Source organism: Aedes aegypti, chromosome 1, assembly GCF_002204515.2.
Source record: "Aedes aegypti strain LVP_AGWG chromosome 1, AaegL5.0 Primary Assembly, whole genome shotgun sequence".
Classification (NCBI taxonomy): Eukaryota; Metazoa; Arthropoda; class Insecta; order Diptera; family Culicidae; genus Aedes; species Aedes aegypti.
Genome location: NC_035107.1, coordinates 256,005,751 through 256,026,591, shown reverse-complemented (window position 1 = coordinate 256,026,591; position 20,841 = coordinate 256,005,751). Strand labels below are relative to the sequence as shown.

The 20,841-nt window shown below is 37.7% G+C and overlaps 1 protein-coding gene across 1 annotated transcript; it reads right to left on the bottom strand.

The window, feature by feature from the left end:
* Window positions 1-784: 784 nt before the first annotated feature.
* On the bottom strand, window positions 785-19,793 carry LOC5576348 (saccharopine dehydrogenase-like oxidoreductase). Its single transcript, XM_001656036.2, has 4 exons — window positions 19,576-19,793; window positions 1,528-2,491; window positions 1,197-1,465; window positions 785-1,132 (listed from the first exon to the last, which is right to left on the bottom strand). The coding sequence occupies exons 2-4, from the start codon at window positions 2,440-2,442 to the stop codon at window positions 1,039-1,041; spliced, it is 1,278 nt and encodes a 425-aa protein (XP_001656086.1). The 5' UTR covers window positions 2,443-2,491; window positions 19,576-19,793; the 3' UTR covers window positions 785-1,038.
* Between the last annotated feature and the right edge of the window lie 1,048 nt (window positions 19,794-20,841).

Genomic DNA, 20,841 nt, shown 5'->3' with positions numbered 1-20,841 from the left:
TATCTCTTGTTGATCACAAGCTAGAACTTGTTTAGAATGCCTATAATTTTACATGCTCACTAGCGCAACCTAGTGGCAAAATCGCGAACTAAACTATTTGTCTTCCGGATATTTTTGATCCCCTGAACAACTATGCCGAAGACTCGAACTTTCTATCTCTTGTGAATCACAAACTAGAGCTACCTAGCTACCTAGCTACTAGAGTTTAATATGCTTAATTTCACATGCACACTAGCGCCACCTAGCGGCAAAATCTCGAACCAAACTATTTGTCTTCCGGATGTCCTTGATCCCCTGATGCTAAACTTTTCAGGGTGATTCAATATTCAGCTGAGCGTTGCATTACTTATTTTAGTGAGTCCGTATTTATGACGGGTAGTGTATAAATACTGAATCAAAAGCCCCTATGAAGAAGACTGAACCCATTTGTTTCTTTTGAGCATAGGCTAGTTGGATTTCTGTGGAAAGTAACGCAAGACAGTCGCTCGTTCCTTGCCTCTGCGGAAACCAAATGGTGTATCTGATAAAAGGCCATTCGTTTCAACCCAAACCCAAGCCGATAGAAAATCATTTTCTCTAACAACTACTCTAATTAGCAACCACGGGCGGCCAATCAAGCTCAAGCTCACCCGTCGTAAAATCAATCGTTCTGCAACTTGTTGCGTAAGCTACTATTGAAGTTAACCAAATTGATCAATGCTCTCCACTCATAATATTCCTATCACCCAACACACATATAATATCGACTTCGACTAATAATAAATGAATAAAGATACAGTTTACATACAATTCAAAATTTATGTTTATTAGCAACGATACACATAAAAGTAAGTCTTATTGGAGAATATAGATATTTTCGATGAATGATCGTTATTTTTAGTTCAGTTTTTTGACTCAATAGCAACAACAGTCTTCAAATATATTAGGTACCAAAAAGGATGTAAAATGATAATGCTTTGTAGTATTCATGCTTTGACTGATATAATGATTTTTTAAAACATGCTTGCTTTTCAATTCGAAGTTATTTGGGTAAATCACTTATTTCATTACTTCAAATTTGAATCCATTTTTGCAGAGTTCCTCAATCAAGTTCGTTTTGTAGTAAGCAGCACCTGGCGGGAATACTCCTCCACTAAAAATGAGAATAATGGATATCATTAGAAAAAATAAGTATTTTTAAATAATTAAAAACTTACTTAGATGGCATTTTGTCGCTATGCTTCAGAATGGTGGTTGCGGAAAGGAGCAGTGCCACACAGGTAGCTCCATAGCCCGGATTGGTGCCAGAAACTTTGACCTTTAGTTTCTTATTGGGTGGCACCTTGAACTGATCCGATGGTTCCAGCTGGTCCTCGTCGCGGTTCCATCCCTCACCCTTGAAGTACATGGTGAAGGTGGTGTTTTGCATCGTTTTCTCCGAAGGACCCTCGTGTGACACGAAGCCGGCCGAGAACAGACGGGGATACTGTTGACAGAGGATAGATGAGAATGAAGTTTTCAAAAATTCAGTCAAATGCTGCTACAAACCTTCAAAAGCAGTTGTCGTCCAAGCTTGAATCGGGTCATAATACCAAAGACAGCGCCAACCAGAATAACCGCCAACACCTCGAATAAGGTAGTGAAAGTAATATAGGCCTTCATTTGTACGGGTCGCTTCTTGTCGTTGTCATAGAAGTATCGCTGAGAGCGCATGACAACCGACCGATCAGAGCCAGGGAAAGGAAGACACCAGCGATCATTTACAAATTTACTTCGGTGCAGCAATGGACGATCTTTCAGACGGGGTTGGAAATTGGGTAGCCTCGATTGAAAGAGCTGATTTCTTATTCCTCGCAACTCGTTGGCATGGGCCAGTCCGTAGATGGCCGACTCCCACGTGCCATAGTGAAGGACTGCTCCGCCATCCGAATTAGTAGATTTGGTCTCTAAGAAGGTTTCTACCGAATTAACCGTGCCATCGAATTCCTTTTCCAGAAACACTGTTCCCAAATCTGCTGGAATGCTGTCGAACCCGCAGGCGGATACGATGTAAACTCCTTTCTCCTGAGCTTGCTCATTGTACTGTAGCTGCATTTTTTCCATGTACTGTGGCTCGCCGCTTACATCCACGTGGTGGGTGCCGGCTTCGATGCACGCCTTCACAACCGGCTCGCCGAAGAACCGGTATGGACCGCAGCAGTTGACCACAATGCGACACTGTTCGGCCATTTTCTTCAGGGAATCTGGATCTTTAACATCAGCGATCACCATCGGCGTTTCCGAGAGATCCTTATCGGCTTTCTGACCAATCTCTTTGAGCGTTTGTGCAAGCTTATCCTTGTTTCGGCCGGCGACACCCCATTTGAGACCGTCTAGCAATTTGATCCCTTCGTAGATGGTGTATTTGCCGGTGAAACCAGTCGCACCGAAAATGACCACATCTAGGGGGCGGTCCGCAGACATGATCGAGTGCTGCTAGTAGCGCTGTGGGTTGAAAAATGCAATGCAAATGCTGAAAGTGAAATGTAAAAGAATGGAATGTTCAATATTAAATTGTTGCAATCTTCTATTGCCACGATAAGTGCTTTATATATTTAGGTTGAGTTAGGTTAAATTTATTGAAAGGCGACTTTCTCTTTCTTCTTATAAGTAGGATGACAGTGTTGCCTAACACAACATTTTGATATGAGAACTGACTGTAATGTTTGAAATGATACTAATAAAAGGATATAAAAAAGTTTCAAATACCGTGCTGAATCAAAATCCGGACGGTACCACCGGACACTTTGTTAATCATGCCTATTCTGCGCGGCGTGTGAGGTGACACAAGTTGAATGAGGTGACAATTGTCGACTCGCTCCCATTTGATTAACATTAGTCGTCTCACGTCACTCGCGATGAGAGCGACTCGTCTCGACTCACACGCCGCGCAGAATAAGCATAAATATTCATTATTTTATCCATAACTTAAATGTTTTTATGTTTGGGTTTTTTTCATAATCTATAATTCAAACATTGAAGATTATTATACTATCATTGTCAATCTAGTTAACATTGCCAAATAATTAATAAAAAATAACAACAAGTAAATCTTTTCGGTCGGACGTCATTCCTTTGTGATCCATGTTAATTGAAGATTAACGATTTTTGAACGCACAATCCAAACTAAAAGTTGAAGAAAGAGTGTGTGAAGTATATTTTATGGAATGTTTTGAACACAATTAAATACAGAGACATACTTTCAATGTTTCGAAACGTAGCCGTTGTGAATAATGAAGCAAATGTCTATTAAAGGAGTGTAAAGAGACTGTCCTGGATTACGGGTCAGTGATTGTAAACCACTTTTTACTAGTGCAAATGATATTTTTGATATATATAAACCAGAGAAGTATTGAAATATACACATAAAAAGTTTTCTCAGTTATAAGAAAATGGTGTAATGTAAGATGAATTGTGTATATCTGAGATTCCAGCCGCACGCTAACGAGTTCAAGCTACACGGGTTTCAGTTCGGGTAATAAAATCACTAATATTAGTAACTTGATGTCCTTTGTGACAGTATAGAGAAAAATTTACGTCGAATTTATTATAAAATATTGTTTCGACGAGTTTGCATGATTGTCTTGAAAAAATATGCAAACATATCATATAAAAACACAGATGTCCGGATTTTGATCCGAAAATGTCTGGATTTAAAAACATCATTTGATCAGGTGTCCGAATTTAAAGAGAAGACATGCTCCAATATTTCATTGATTTATTTGTAAAAGTCATGAATATTTTCGAAAATGTTGAAGATCTGAAGTGTAAAAATTGGTTGAATAATAACACTACAAGAATATTTTAACCAAACATACCTAAATTTATGTTTAAGCATTTCTGTCGGCTTAAGCGTCCGGGTATTGATGCAGCACGGTAACCCCTCAAAAAAGATGCGGAAGCGATCAAAAATTTTCAATTTCGTTCGCATCTCCCTGGCTTCGCCCATGGAGCGAAATCCATATGAGCAAGCGGTTAAAACTCGAGAACCTCTGGATTACATCTAATTTGAACCACCGAAAAGACACACATGAAGCTGTACTTTGGCTATGCTATGCGTTATCAGCGATAAGAGCTGCTCGCGTTGCCATGTGCCCGTCGTCCGCGGGCGGGGTGCTGCACTTGGCATCGGAGAAAGGTTACATTTTTTCGAGTGCATAGCCATTACGGGCTGCTCGGCGTCGGCTTTAAAATTAAGCCGAAAGCGTAAAAAAACAATCAAAGTAAATTGAAACCAAATGCAGAAGTAGAGTGATTGTTTAGGTATTCATTTCCCGTTTCGACGGACACTGACTGCTGCAGCAGTTCTATTCGTAACGGAACGGGGCAGACCTAACCGCGGAGGAAGTTGAGCTCGTGTGTGGGAGAACTTCAAAGGCTGAACTTGTTGTCGGGAGTATTAATAGCTTCACCGTGACTAATGCCACCTTATTGGGTTTGTGCGAAATGAGCGCGGAAAGCGCACGGTGAAATGTGGTCAGTCGATTTGTTTGCAAGGATTTTTGTACCGTTTTGACTCATATTCCGAACACTTAAGCCCAACAGTGACTTCAAATGCATCTGGAAGGCATAAATTGGCTGATATTCGTGAAAATTTTAATTTCTTCGCAAAGTCTAACTGTTAGCTGTTGGGTGTGCCGGTAAAATTTTTTGTTCAAACTTATATAGTTTTGTTTATACGTAAAAGTGTGGAACAACATTTTGATTCAAATGCCGAACACTGAGTTGATTCTGTCTCATATTCCGAACACCTTGACTCAAATTCCGAACAGCATAAATAAAACGTATTCAAATGAATATTTTCGCAAATAAATGTATTTGAGCTAGTTTTACTGACCTCGAACTAGAGAATCATCACTACTCCCAAGGTATAAAATAGATTTGAAGACGTTAAAATTGAATTGCAAATGACTGCCCTTTCATAATTTCAAATTATGTTTGTTTGAAAGTTTTTGTTGATTAAGTGAGCCTTGGTTAGTTTCATTTTTATTTTGCAACGTTAGATAGGGCAATAAGAGCGCAAGTCAGTCGTCCAAAGCCGATTATCAGAAAGAGGTGATGGCCGAAACAAAGACGAAATCAATAGAATTCTATTTGATGTTTCGATGTTTTGAAAAGCCAAGTGTAAATAGTAAGTCAGTGAGCACTCTATTGAGAATTTTTCCAGAGGTTCTGCCGAGGAAGTCTTCTGGAATATTTCCACTTTAACTTCTTTTAAGTTCTGCAGGAATATCTACAAATATTCCTCTATGAGCGAACAGGTTTCCAACAAAAATTCCTTCGTGTTTGGTTTTCCGAAAATATTCCTATGAATTCTTTAAGCTATTCTTCAACCAAGGGATCTTTCCAGTAATTCCTCTCTGAACACTACTGAGTGTTGCTTTAGAAATGATTTAAGCGATTCCACATATTTTTTTTTAGATTCCAGAGTTCTCTCAGCAATTTCTTCAGAGATTTCTCCTGAATTTCCTACATGGGTTCCTTCAGTTATTTCTCTACAAATTCCTTAAGAAATTTCATAAGAATGTTATCCAGGGATTCTTCCGAAATTTCTTCCAGAGGTTAAAAATTTCTAATTGTAGCGTTACGTAATAAATGGACGCTGTTTTTCATTATTTCTCTAGATATAGGGTAATGGTCGTATTTTGGACCCCCTAAGGAAGTGATTTGAGTTTTTTGTCTCAATTAATTAATTGCACACCGTAACCAAATCAAAGCACATGCCAAAATGTAGAGAAAAACTTCCTCTACGAGATAAAAATGCCCATACGGTCATGCAGGATCCAAAAAACATCGAAAATATTTGAATTGTGAAGCACTGCTTTTCATTATTTAGGACACACCAAGTATATATTTTGGACCCCCGGCATTTTTTATCGTTTGGCGACAAAATCCACGACACTGGTTGTATAATATGCTCGCCCATAGTCTAATCAATCGATTGACAATGGAAAACTGTATACATTCCACGGTTTTAGTTAAGAAATTTGAAAAAAGTTTTTGTTTACATTTGAAACATTTCTGACGGCTTCAATTTCTGAATGTAACGTGTTCAGGGTTCTGAATTTTCGTATCGATGATACGAAATCTCCGATTTTTCACACGTAAGGAGAATGCTTTTTTCGCTTCCTCACGTGAACATCTTTTATCGCTCACACTAATTTTCCCTGGAGCTACGATGGAGGATAACCGAAAATCACTCCACTCTGGGGATAATTTATTTTTCACTCCATCATATTTTCGCTCACCAACTGCTCCCGAGAATTATCTGTATGTGGATAAACAAAAACTAGTGCTGGCGATGGGATTCGAACCTAGAACATTGTTAAAAACAACTCGCGATGCGTGCACGCTAACCATGCTACCACACCAACTTGACGAAAGGAGTGGTTAATATGGTGCATAAAAGCAACTGCTGCACGTGGCGATGGATACAGGAAAAGTTCTCCATGGATCGGAGAAAGAGAAATCAAACTTCTCACAGCTGCGGAAATGTGCAATTAACTATTTTCGCTTTGTTTTGTGGACGGATAAAATCGTAAGGCTGCTAATCGCTGAAAATTCCTGTGAGGGATAAATCCATTATCGTGAGAGTGAGTGAGAATTCGGAAGCCTGAACGTGTTGTAACGGTTGCATGGATGAACCGATGAAATTAAATTAATTTCAGATAAAATAAACACATTTTCTATGTACAAACGGTTGATGCAAGTGCGGAATAGTCCTATCTTTCCATTTCCATTTAAACTGGGAATTTTGCAGGAAAATGACCCAGGGGCTCCAAAATATATTGGTTACCCTATGCTCTTGAAAATTTAGTTTGGTTTTAATTCATCTTCAGCTCATGTATATCTTCACCGAAATAATGAATTAACAAAGTTTTTACGAGTTTTTAGATATTTTTTACGAAAACGTTCAACATTTAGGCTAAGATATTGTTTTGGATGATTAAACACATTTTGTCGGGGAAAATTTTCCCAAACATTTTGTTTTGGACAGCTTTAGCTGCATTTTGGAATGAGTTTTCGTGAATTTAGTATGGAAAACAACTCTTAAATTTGAAGATATTCGAATTACCCCGACAGAATATTTTGAAACTTTTGGGTTTTGAGTCTTGTTGGGATACTTGTTCTCGTCGGAATATATCTTAGGAACATGCAACTTCGTTAAAAATTGCAATTTTGATACCGTGACATCAAATCAAGAATATTTCACGAGTTTTATCAAAATTTTGAATATTTCCGTGATTGTTGAACTTGTGGTTTATCCATTCAAACACATTAATAAAGACTTTAAATGAAATATTTTGCTACAGAAAATCGTTCTAAACAAACTAAAAACAAAAGTTCGGAAATTTCTTAACCAAAGCAATTTTGCCGTTTTCAAACCAAGAATTTTGAAATATTTAACGAAAAATCAAATGAAGGTTCATTTAGATGCCTAATTGTCATACTTTGAACCTAAAGTAAAAAGCTTTCTCAATCAAATAATGCAAGTATTTTTACAGTATAATTACAGTCAACTCTTCCTTACTCGATATTCCTTATCTCGATATTCCCCCCCCCCCCTAACTCGATGGAATGCGCGGTCCTTTCCATTTAGCATCCCTCTGTAAGTCGATACCTCTCTAACCCGATGCGATCTGTTTGAATTTCCCATGCAAGTGTACCTCTCTAATTCGATATTTTCATAAAAAGTTCCAAATATCCTCCAAATGTAAATAAATTCCATAAATTTTAATGTGATAATTATGCTTATAGTAAAATTAAGGGTTTCACCTTGTTTCTGGGTGATAAAACTTTAATATTTTGTTGACTGTTCAAAAAGTGTAAAGTATGTGAATGTGTCAAAATTCTACTATTTTTCACGTTAAAATAACTATTTTCAATGTATTTTGTAAAATTTACGAAAATTTCAAAATTTGAAAAATATGTGTTCTGTATCTCGATACCTCCATAACTCGATGGTCCCTTCAATATCGAGTTAGGGAGAGTTGATTGTATATGTTAAAAAAAAAAAACAAAATTAAAGAAGGATCGCAGAAGGCGGCGCGAACGGGTGTGTTGAAAATGGATCTGTCACGTTTTTATCGTCTCCGCATATTTTAAGATTCGGCTGGTGCATTTTTTGGAAATAGTGTCTATAACTGAAATAATTGAGCAAGTTTATTTGTTGATTGAGAAGTGTTTAAAACACAAGTTTAGATGAATAGAGCGAATCGAAAACCTTATCTTAAATGTTGATTAAACCGTGGCACTTGTTCATCGCTTGCGATTGAAAGTCACCGTGAAGTGTTTTGTGCAGTTCTATTGAAATTGTGGTAACATGTGCGAAAAAAGGCCTTTGAAAAACTCCTTTTCTATCTGTTATGAGTTTAATATCGAAATGCGGAAAAATCAAAGATGAAAATCTGTGATCAGTGTTTACAAAAGTGACAACCCACGAATAATGGGAAAGTGCTGCTTTGTTTTCAAAAAATTAAAAACCCACTACGATGAAAAATGTGTTTAAATGAGTTCCGAACAATGATGATGCTTAGACAGAAGAGAAATACTGAAGTATTTGGCCAAAATTACGGAAATGGATAGTCTCATTAGTGAAGAGGACAAGAACCACAAACAACAATGGAGTGCACATCAACTTTCTTAGCAACGCCACTCCGAACGGTTTTGACTATCTCCCTAAATGAAACGGTTGGTACGGTTGTCCCCGTTTGTTCCTCCTTTACAAAATTTCAAAATTTTTCGTCTATCATGTTATCCATTCGTGAATGATCCGATCGACGTAAATTTTTGAAGTACCTTCAAACCCCACTGTGCAGGGGCCTGGCCGTTTTAATATTTATATCAAATCATTGATATGCTGCAAATATTAATGCTGGCAAGTAAATACTGAAAAAAAGGTATTTTCAAGATGCTTTTCAGTATTTGCTATACAAGCGCTTAGAATAGAATAGAATAGAATAAAAAAATCAAAATTGGGGTACAGATTAATCGACGGCACCCCTTAAATTTTCTCGACTACAAATCTGGAGAATCGAACATTTTAACTGGAAACTTGATCGATTAGTAACCAACAGCAAGTGACCAATCGATCCAGTTTTCAGCTTAAACGAATGTTTGGTTCTCCAGACTGATGTTCTTGAAAATTTAAGGTTTGACTCCGAATCATCTTCACCCTAATGAGAGATTTGGTAAATTAAAACTTGCTTCACGATTTTCGTAGGAATCGATTCAAGCTCGTAAAAAGTCTAGCTTTTAAACGGAGTAGTGATGAATACAACAATTTTATGTACAAGTGCTCCGCAAGCTGAAATGGCTGAAAACCACTGGGGCTGCGTTCCAGGGCTGGTAGCAGGTCTCTTTATATAGACTTGGGTCTTATTTTAATGTCTAAAACAAGGCTATTTCCAATATAAGGTCTTTAAAGTCTTTTTTTTTTTTACCTAAATGTGCGAGTCGCTCTCACCTCGGGTGACGTGAGACGACTTATGCTAATCAAATGAGAGCGATTCGCAAGTGTTCCCGCATTCGACTTGTCTCACCTCACACGCCGCGCAGAATAAGCATAAAAGTGACTATTTTACTTCTCCAGTGAATACTAGCCAGGATTTTCCACAAGGATTACCAAGAAAACATTTCCAAAATGCTATTCTCGAATTTACTTCAGATATTTTTCTACGAATTCCGTTATACTTGATTTCTTAGTTTTTTACCCAACCTTTTTAATATGAATTCATTCGTGAATTTATCTATGGTTCATTTCAGAAATCTCTTAAAAATTCTTCCAGAGATTATTCCTGGAAATCTATTAACAACTCTTCCAGGATTTCCTCAGTGAATTCGACACAATGGTTCATGCTGTAGTTCTTCCAAAAAAATCTCGGAAAAAATTTTAACAGTTCGGTCTTTACGCTGTGGTATGTTATACAACACTGATGAGAAAACCTCGCTTTTCGTACACTGCATTAGCGCGGTGCATCTGGCGGTAGCCGAACGCACGACGGTTTCACATCAGCAAATACTACAACAACTATTCAGACCATTTCTACATACGTTTCTTCATGAATTCTCTTCAATGCTTTTCAAGGAATGCAGGATTTTATCCAAGGAAATAATTGATTGTTTTTTCAACCTTCAAGACTCCTTAGAAGTTAGGGAGTTTTTCCGAGATCCTTGCAAGAGGAATTTCTACAGAATTTTACTAAAGAGTTTGATTTAGCGACACTTTCCGTATTTTCGGGTTTATTTTAATAATCTAGCTGAGTTCTCGGTAATTTTTGGCCGAATCTCGGTAAAACTGAAGGAATCTGGAGGAAATCAATTTCTGGAAAAAATATTGCTTGAAAAAATCACTGAATGAACTTCAGGATTTTCTTGAGAAATTAGTGAAAAATCTCTGGAAGAATCCCTGAAGACATTCCTTTGAGCAAATACCTAAATCAGTTTCAGATTAAATTCCTGCAAAAAAATCTTTAACCCACCGTCGGTCGCCCTAGTGTACTGAGTACACGCACTTTGCGAAAAGTCGAAAAACATGTTGAAAATCGCTTCAAATTGATCCGGGTGTTGGTCCTATTCCAAGATCTACTCTTCTTCTTGCTTGCAGAGTAGAAATTTTTCGAAAAAATCAACGAAAAGTATTCGAAAACATCGTGTTTTTAACCTAAGTTTTTAGGCGTGTACTCAGTACACCAGTGCGACCGCTCGTGTAACTTTTTTTTACCGGGCCCGTCACACGAGCGGTCGCATCGTGTACTGAGTACACGCGGAGCAATTTTGATTGCACATCCAAAGCTAGGCAAGATAGAATATGGATGTCTTCGACAAATTTCTTCTCTCTAACGATACCAATTGGTCAGTGGACAAAAAACACTTTGGAAACTTCCTCATCTTCCTGTGGCCATCGGATTGTGCCCCGGGGGAACCGATGTAGTGGACATTTCGCAATGCAACATCTCGAACACAAATATCTCAGGATCTAGATTTTTTAGCAAGATGGTATCTTCGGCAAAGTTGTTCAGTAGGTCAAGGGCTAACATGTGATACGCTGCTTGTTTCGAAATTCTGCCACCAGATGGTGCTAGTGAGCATTTAATTTTTCAAACACCGATATTCAAGACCCTGATTACTTAGAAAGATGATGTCTTCGACAAAGTTGTTTAGTAGGTCAAGGACTAACATATGATAAGCTACCTAACAAGAAAAACTGCCACAAGATGGCGCTAGGGAGCATGCAATATTTTAATCACGAATATTTCAAGATCCCGATATTTCAGAAAGATGGTGTTTTCGGCAAAGTTGTTCAGTAGTTCAAGGGCTACCATGTGATGATCTTCTTGATTCGGAATTCTTTCAATAGATGGCGCTAGTGGGCATGATATTTTTCGAACACAGATATCTCAGGATCCTGGTTACCTATAACGTCTTCGACAAAAGTGTTGAATAGGTCATCTAGCATGTAATAAGCCACCCATCTTGAAACCAGGAACCTCAAGCTTTAAAATACTTTCAACTGGTGGCGCTAGTGAACATGTATATTATGATTGCTAATATCTGAGGATACCGATTACATCTTCTATCTTCTATGTAAATAAAAATGGAATGGTGTTTGTATGTCACGAAATAACTTACGAACGGGTCTACGGATTTGGATGATTTTTTCTCCGCTTCGTTCGACAAGGGTTCTGACGAGTTTGTGTGCATCAAAATCCAAGGATATTCACCAGAAAAGTCAAAAAAACTAGAGTTAACGTTTTCCAACAGCCTACTTGATGGCAAGACGAAGTTTGCCGGGACCACTAATCCAAATATAAACTGCTCGGCTCAAAAGTTCAGTAAGTCAAGTACAAACTTGTGATGGGCCACACTTGTTTGGGAATTCTTCCACTAGATGGTGCTACTGAGTATGCTATATTTTCAACCCAAATATCTAGGATTGTGATTGCTCAATCATGAAAATGACGTCTTCAACTAAGTTGTTTATTGTTTAACATGTAATAAACCGTTTGATTCGAAAACGGTGCTTTTCAGCATGAAAATCCTATCAGAATGTACTTCAGAATTTCAAGTACAGTCAAATTTTCAGTCGATACTCAAAAGATCATCGACTCATGGCACAGATATTCTTTAGAAAGCTGATAAAAGGGAGCATTATAGTAATTATGATTTTTTGTTTTAAGTATGATTTCATGAGTCGATATCGAACTATGGAACATCGACTAATACTGGTTTAACTATATTCAAAAATATGGCGATCAAAATCATTGCCGCGAAAACGTGTAAGCCCAATGCTAAAATAACTTTGTTTGGCCGATTGGCCAACAGGTGGCGGTAGTGTGTAAACGTCAAACACGAATGAAAACGACGCCTGCGGTTGGTCGCATGTATACGAATCGGTCGTTAAAAAAATGATCGATGGACACCGATGAGAGTGTGACGCCTTTTTGTCTGTTCTTAAATCAAAGAACTGTCAATGGAGGTTACAATTGAGCAATAGGCCTTTTCACGAGGCGTCTCAAATCAGCTGTTTTGGAAGGTCTTTGACAGTACTTCTATGCAAATGCCGAGATGGTTCTAAAAGGTAAACAACAATACAAAATAACGATCAAATAATGATGAAGGCGCAACCGGTTTTCTAGAAAGCATCTATTCTGTGTATTCAACTGAATTTTCTGATAAAATTGTCAATCGCATACTGCAGTATCACGTAGTATTTTTCTGTTTTCAAACAGTATATTTCAAGCACATTGATTGGTTTAAATAATGCGAATAATAGCTGTAAACTGGTGCTAAACTTAGTATACGCGGCTTTTGGGCCCATTCATAAATTTTATGACGCTGGAGGGGGTAGGTGGGTGTCCTCATGATATTACGGATCATAACAAATTTTAAAAATATGCATACAAAAAGAAATTTGTGAATAAACACTTTCAATTTAACTTCCATTTGACAGTCGGAACGAATACAACATGGACCTGTCCCATGAAAAGGCCTATCTAATATCTAATGGGCGGTAGAAAGCTGTTACACAAAAACGAAGATGGAAGTGTGTTGGTGCAAAGTGATATGAGAAACTCGGTCTCTCATGGCGACTCACGGGATGGCACGCACACTCCAATATTGTTCGAATAACCTCGAATGTGATAGTCATTGCCTATGTTTTTTACAAATCAATTCAAAGTGCTCTTTGTGCTAGTATAACCATTAGACTGGCCCATCTCAGTATGGAAGAAAAATAAAGTTGTATGATTCCTCGGGGCACCCCCCAGAATTATTCCTTAGGGTTAGAGGAAGACTTCCTGAAAGTTTCAGATCATTTGGTCGTTCCATGAGCTGGCGCATTTGAATTGAAGTTAATATGGGATTCCCAGCTCAAACATATGGGAAACAGTACACCATTACTGTTTGGTTCAGGAAAACTGTTGATCGCGTTCAATTGAACCCAGAATGTCAAAAACTCTATCATAGCGAACAATACTGTAGAAGGTTGTATCATGATTAAAAGTGATAAAGATGGTATTTTAACTATATGAAGTAGATCTGCGATACAGCTCTGCATTTCTTCAACATAGCATGATGGTTACCACTAGGTGCATCATAGCCACCTATGACGCTGGGCGAGCTGCTGCGCAAGACGCATGCATATATGTGACTGTACGGGAGTTCTGATCTAAGCCTTACTTTCAACAACTGAAATGTTAATGAAAATGAGCTTAAATCCAGATACAACCTTCTGCAATTATGTTCATCAGGGTATCAGCTAGTGTATTTGTCATTCTGGGCCCAATTGAACTCGATCAATTAGTACACAGAACGAAACAGTGACCAAGGGTCAATTTTCAATATATTTGAAACGAAAATCTCATACAAACTTCGAATTGAATGCGCCAGCTGGTGGCGCAACCAATTGAGTTGAAATTTTGAGAGATATTTTTTCTTACCCTAAGGCACATATCTAGGGGGTGCCCCGTTGAGTTTTACAACTTTTTTGTTTAAGGGCCAGTCTAATAACCATATTATGATTATACTAGCACAAAGAGCATTTTGAATTTATTTGTAAACAACCAGGGAGTGAAATTATCGGTCACGGCGATAATCATAAGCCTATCGCTCAAGCTTATTTTCCGGAGGAAAAAGACGTCCCATAATATCAAACCAGATCTGTACTGTGAGAGTGTGTTCTCACGAGTTGTGCAGCAACGAATTTAGATTATTGCCTGTCTCAAGATAAATTCAATTATCGCGGTTATCTGCCCATGTCTCCAAATATGAGCGCAGCGGTCACTGATCATACAGAACCTTCAACTTCGAAACACACTACATAGAATCGACAACAAGCGCACTCATCGTGTTCAGTGACTCCTGATATAAATCATTAATACACAGATACAGTGCTGTCATTCTGTGAGAACCACGTGCTTTCAATTTAGGCGGGAAAGTTTTTCCTTTCATTCCACCCTGCGGGTGTCAGTTCGCTTTAACGGCTGCGGGCGTACGGCCGCCGCCGGACTCTAAAAAAACATGAGATGATCAATATCACCAGCAACGAGAAGTTTGCGTCCTTTTTTTCTACTAAATGTAAAAATAATATTGTTCATTTTAAATCTAGAATTTGAAGTAGAATGAACCCTACATCTTTAATTTTATTTTGTGCTTATCTATTAATTAAGTGTTAGTGAAATGTTTTAACATTTGACAAAACGTGTATTGATGAGCCCAAATGATCAGTATCATAACATGTTCAGAAAATTAAATGCTTCCTGGCGCCAAATATAATTGCCAATGACATGTGAGCACTTTCCTTACCTAATAAATTTGATGAAGACGTCAAGTTTTAAAATAATCGGGAACTTGAGATTCTGTATTTGAAAAAAAAATCGAACCAGGAGCTCTTTCTCTAGCCTGATGGAAGTATTTGAAATCTAGCAGCCCATTGCATTTTGAATTGAATGTGGAAGAATTTTGGGTAGGTATATTTTACACTTAACTCATTGGCCCGTGATATACTGCCCATAAACGGCTTTAGGACATTTCGTCGAATGACATTTGGTCGAATGACGTTTGGTCGAATGACATTTGGTCGAAAGTACATTTGGTCGAAGGGCCATTTGGTCGAATGGACATTTGGTCGAATCACTTTGGTACATTTATTTTGCTCAAATGACGTTGAGTTGAACGGAAATTTGGTTGAAAGCTTATTTTCAAATGGTTAATTAAAAGATCATTTGGTAAAATTGATTATGTTTTTCTAAGTTTTGCAAAGTTGGTAAGATTAGGTATTCTTTGAAATAATCTGAATCATCAATTGTTGTTGAATATAAAACGAGACATTTTATGTAATCTAATTTTTTAATTTCATACATCCTTTTTTTTTTAGTTATGCCAAAATCTAGTATTTCAATGATTATTCAAATGAACTTATTAGGAGTATTTTTTTTGTACATTAACTGAAATATTCAGCTCTAGTGAATTTATTATTCTTTCAAAATATCATCATTCTTTGAAAAACTGCTCAACAAGCCATTTTGCTACTCAACGATGTGAACATAATATTTTTATTATTTTTAATTTTGAAATGTCATCGTTCTATGTAATGAACTGTTTATCTTCATCTGATGGAAGCATGCGGATAGAGTATATTTCCGGGTTTTATAGCTTACGGACGTGGTGGGTAAGATTTTTGGATGCGGAAATCAGAATTAAAACGGCAGGAAAAATTTGCTTTCGGGAAAGCCTTTATGGTGAAGTAAATGTAAGGTTTCGGTAACATTATTTATGGCCAATCGGCTTATTGTGACTTCTATGTTTGTAAGGGAAGACGAGTTGATTGAGGCAACAAAAGTAGGCTTGCTACCATTTAAGATCAGCTTATCTCGAATCGCAGAACTTGCCTGAACGAAAAAGTAACATGAAACGCACAAAAACGAACAAAAAAGTAACAACAAACGCAAGAGGTTGATCAATATGTTGGGAGAGCGTCCATCAAATTGGATAACAAAATTTTGCTAAACGCATGATAGGTTGTTGGTCAAAAGACTGATACTTTTTCAATTATTCTATCACTCTTGTATTAGCGACAAAATGCTACTCTCGACAATAGTCTGGCTGAACGTAAAACTTTATTTCCATACTATTAAGATTCGACCCCTTCCGCGAAATGTCGGTTCGACAAAATATAATATGTTTTGTGTTGAAACTAAACCTTTTCGACCAAATGTCCATTCGACTAAATGTCTGTTCGACCAAATGTACTTTCGACCAAACGTCATTCGACTAAATGTCATTCGACCAAATGTCTTTCGACCAAATGTCATAGATTCCCCATAAACGCATGTCAGTCCCATGTTTGCTGGATTTTCTATTCACATGGGACAATTGTGTATTTCTGGGCAGTATACAGATCAACTTCATCAAAGACACCATCTTTGTAATGTAATTTAATTTTCCTAACCAGGATCCTGAAATACCTGCATTCGAAAATTTCGTCTTGTGGAAGAATTCCGAATGAAACTGTATATCACATGTTTAGTCCTTGATGTAAAACACCATCTTGCTAAAATATAATTATCTTAAGATAGCCGCGATCAAAATACAGCATGATCACTAGTGCCATATGGTGGTAGAATTTCAAGTTGGGTTGCATATTACATGCTAGACCTTGACCTTTTCAACACTTTTGTCGAAGACGTCAACTCTATAGGTAACCAGGATCCTGAGATATCTGTGTTCGAAAAATATCATGCTCTCTAGCGCCATATATTGAAAGAATTCCGAAATAAGAAGATCATCACATGGTAGCCCTTGAACTACTGAACAACTTTGCCGAAAACACCATCTTTCTAAAAAAATCGGGATCCTGAGATATCCGTGATTAAAATATTGCATGCTCACTAGCGCCATCTTGTGGCAGTTTTTCTTGTTAGGTAGCTTATCATATGTTAGTCCTTGACCTACTAAACAACTTTGTCGAAGACATCATCTTTCTAGGTAATCAGGGTCTTGAGATATCGGTGTTTGAAAAATTAAATGCTCACTAGCACCATCTGGTGGCAGAATTTCGAAACAAGCAGCGTATCACATGTTAGCCCTTGACCTACTGAACAACTTTGCCGAAGATACCATCTTGCTAAAAAATCTAGATCCTGAGATATTTGTGTTCGAGATGTTGCATTGCGAAATGTCCACTACATCGGTTCCCCCGGGGCACAATCCGATGGCCACAGGAAGATGAGGATGTTTCCAAAGTGTTTTTTGTCCACTGACCAATTGGTACCGTTGGACTGAAGAAATTTGCCGAAGACATCCATATTCTATCGTGCCTAGCTTTGGATGTACAATCAAAATTGCTCCGCGTGTACTCAGTACACGGTGCGACCGATGGTGTAACTTTTTTTTGAGCGACTGACGGAAGGTTAAAAAATGCAAGTAATACAAGCAGTACTAAAATAAAAATATTGGCAGAAAAATTACTGATCGTATTTTCGGAAAAAAAATCGTATAAAACTTAATTTTCCTGTTTTTAATAGATTTTCTTGATTCCTGTTTTCCGGTTTTGCTCCCGTTAAGTCTCTTTCTTATTCCTGTTCGGTCTCTTTTTTTTCAAGAATAAGGCCTTTAACGACACTCAGTCGCTACCAGCCCTGATGACCGGAAGCTTGTTCAAGGAACTCTATGAAGGGTGTATCCGATGTTTTGGGGATTCCATCGTTGTTCACTTCACTTCACAGATGCATATATCTATAAATTAGTCTCGATATTGTTTCAGGCTCTTCCGGTTAAAAAAGACATTTTGAATTGTCCTAGGATTCCTACAGGATTTTTTTCAAGAATTTCTTTCATGAGTAACTCCAGACATTCTTCTAGTGGTGACTTTATTACACAATCCGGTAATTTTTCCAGGAATTTCCCTACAGATTTCTCTCGAAAATCCAGCAAGCAAGAAATTCAGAAGCCTAAAAATATCTTCCAGGAGTTTCTTCTGAAATTTCTTTCGGAATTTCTGTAACCACTCTGAAAATTCATATTGAAATTACACCATAAGCTTCTCTAATTATTTTTCATTTTTTATTCCAGAGGAATCTTTTAAGAATCCATCCTGCAGTGATGCTGCAGAATTTCCCATAAATTTCTTACGGTGTTTCTCAAGAATGATATCTTCAGCGATTATTCTTGATATTCCTGTTAGATTTTTAATGGATCTATTTGGAGTTATTCAAAGATTGTATGTGGAAGAAGATTCTTCAAGGATTCCTTGAGGAATCTGGCGAGAAAATTATCGCTTGATTCTTTAGGAATTTCTCCAAAATTTCATTCTATACGGACTCCTGCAAGAATCCGTTTCAAAAATTCAAAAATACTTCAGGAGTACCTTTGGAGTTTTTTTCTTCGGAATTTTACTATGAATTTTCTTCCTCTCCCTCATGATTGTTTCCAGGATTGCTGGAGCCTTTCTTCCAAGATCCATTCACCTTCCAAAACCACTAGAAAACTATCGTCTATGCCACCCCTTGCATAGCTGCAATCATATTAACTTATTACTTATTACTTTCTTAGTTTTATGACGGTACATCATGCTCACCCATTTTTAAACTTTCCAGTTAATTTTCCTAAAGCCATTTCATACAGATGGGATTGACTTGCGATTAACAACAGATAAATTATGATAAAATTATGCAATAACTTACCGATTTGTCTCCATCGAAAATTGGAAACCTCTGCTATGGCACTCATTTTCTGAACATAATAGACCAACAGAGTGCAGGTGGTCTCCTTTCAAATCCCAACGGTTATTTTCCATGCCCATAGCAAAAATAAGGGATAGCAAATCAAATGCTCTAATCACAACCCCTAACGAAACGATAAATTAAGAAGGGTGTCGTCGTCATCGTGATGCGTCATAGGCATCGCGGCGCTTCAGCAATGTAACACGTATTCCAATACGTGGACTTTTCTGTACAACAGCACAACGTATTGTTTTGTTTTATAATTTCACAACTAAAATTATATTTTACATGTGATGATCCCTGATCCCTACATCGCTAACTAACACCGCCAATGGCAGCGATGAGCTAATTCGATAGCTGGTCACTGATGTCAATGTCAACATCTGTGTTGGCTGTAGGTATTTGTTGCTTATGATTCTATCTTCCTGGATATTCAAACCAGCTTGTGAGGAAATCTGGATAGATATGAGTGTTCAATCTTGCATATAGTTTGAAAGTTCCCATTAGAATAAAATAGACATCACCTACACGGAATTTCAATTTTTAACGATTGCATACCATGCGATAATTACTACATTATAATAATAAGAATGATTTACAGTGGAAGCTTCCAGGCGATTGATACCTCAAATTTGCTGAAGCAAAGCTTGATTTCTTTTGGAACACCTCAGCAATGAGTGCATTTTCAGCCAATTTTTTTATACCACCTCAAACAGGTCAAATAGGGTCAACGTGTGACTCATCGATTTTTAATGAACAAATGTCTACTTTACTATGATTTAATGTTTCTCAGCATTACACCATTAAACTGTTTTATGTTGCACAAGTTACTTACCTTACAGATAAAATCGATTTCCTGATGCTCCTATAACTTGCACCTAATCAGCGATTCAAAACTTTTGTGTTCAGTTGCACAACAAATTCTATCCAATAGGAACCAGGAACCCACAGAAGAACGCTCTGAACCGTTTGAAAGTATACGACAAACTGAGTAGTTGAAACTGTACCTTCTGGTGATTTCGGCTGTATCTGCGTCTTATACACGTAGGCTATTAGCCGGCCGGTTTCAACGAATAAATAAAAACAGCGCCGTCGTCGTCGTCGTCGTAAATGCAATCGCTCGGGAGCGTGCTCTCCGTGAAACTACACTTGCACTTTAGGTAGCCAGCTTTCCTACATGTAGTTGCTACTCGTTTTGTATGTATTGCTTACATTCATTGTAACCCCTCGTGGATTGCACACATTACAGTTCTGCTAACGCATCGTTGGTATATGTGATAAGGATAGGAGCTGCAAGTTTCGATAGAGTATCTTCTACAATACAGCTACTGGTATGTTACGCGCGCTGATGTTGGTCTGCACATGCATCCAAACATCGGTGCGACCCCCAGAAGGTTAAGGCAGTGTTTTCTAATCAACATTCGCCTTTCATTGTAATAAGATAAACCACGTGGCTCAACTTTGGCGGTTTTAAACTCCGCTTTCCCCATTTCGCGGAAGCCACGTAATCTACGAAATAGCAAATCTCTCAAATAACGATATCCGTCTATTCGAAAAATATGAAATTGCGCAGAATTCCAACAAATAAATCAAATTTGGAAAATTCATAAGGCAAACGCAGTAAATTCTAGTACAGTCAAAGACAAATTAAAGACCTCCATGTCCCTTGCAGTTGCCCAAAATTTTATGGCTCATAAGGTTCATCTAAAATTCTATGAAAAGTGTACTGCGATCTGTCAAACTTGGGTACCTTTTGCAGTACCGAGGGACCAAATGCAGTACTAGTAGTGGTACCCAATCTGAGTCCGTGTGGGATGGACCTGGTACAGTGGCTCAAATTCATATTTGTACGGGGTTCTGTTTGCCCATCAGCAGCTTGTAAAACAATTAAATGATCTATGGACTACAATATACTTTATCAATAACGAAGGTCATAGGCGTCATCTATTGTTCGGCAATAGTAAACTGTATTTATTTGCACAGTTAATTATTGGTCCATTTTTAGGTAATTCCCGCCTAAGCAATCTTGCTGTTATAAGGTTTTGACGTTTTGAAGTTTACATGTGAGGGATTCCACGGAGGCATGCAAGTCGATTCTGAT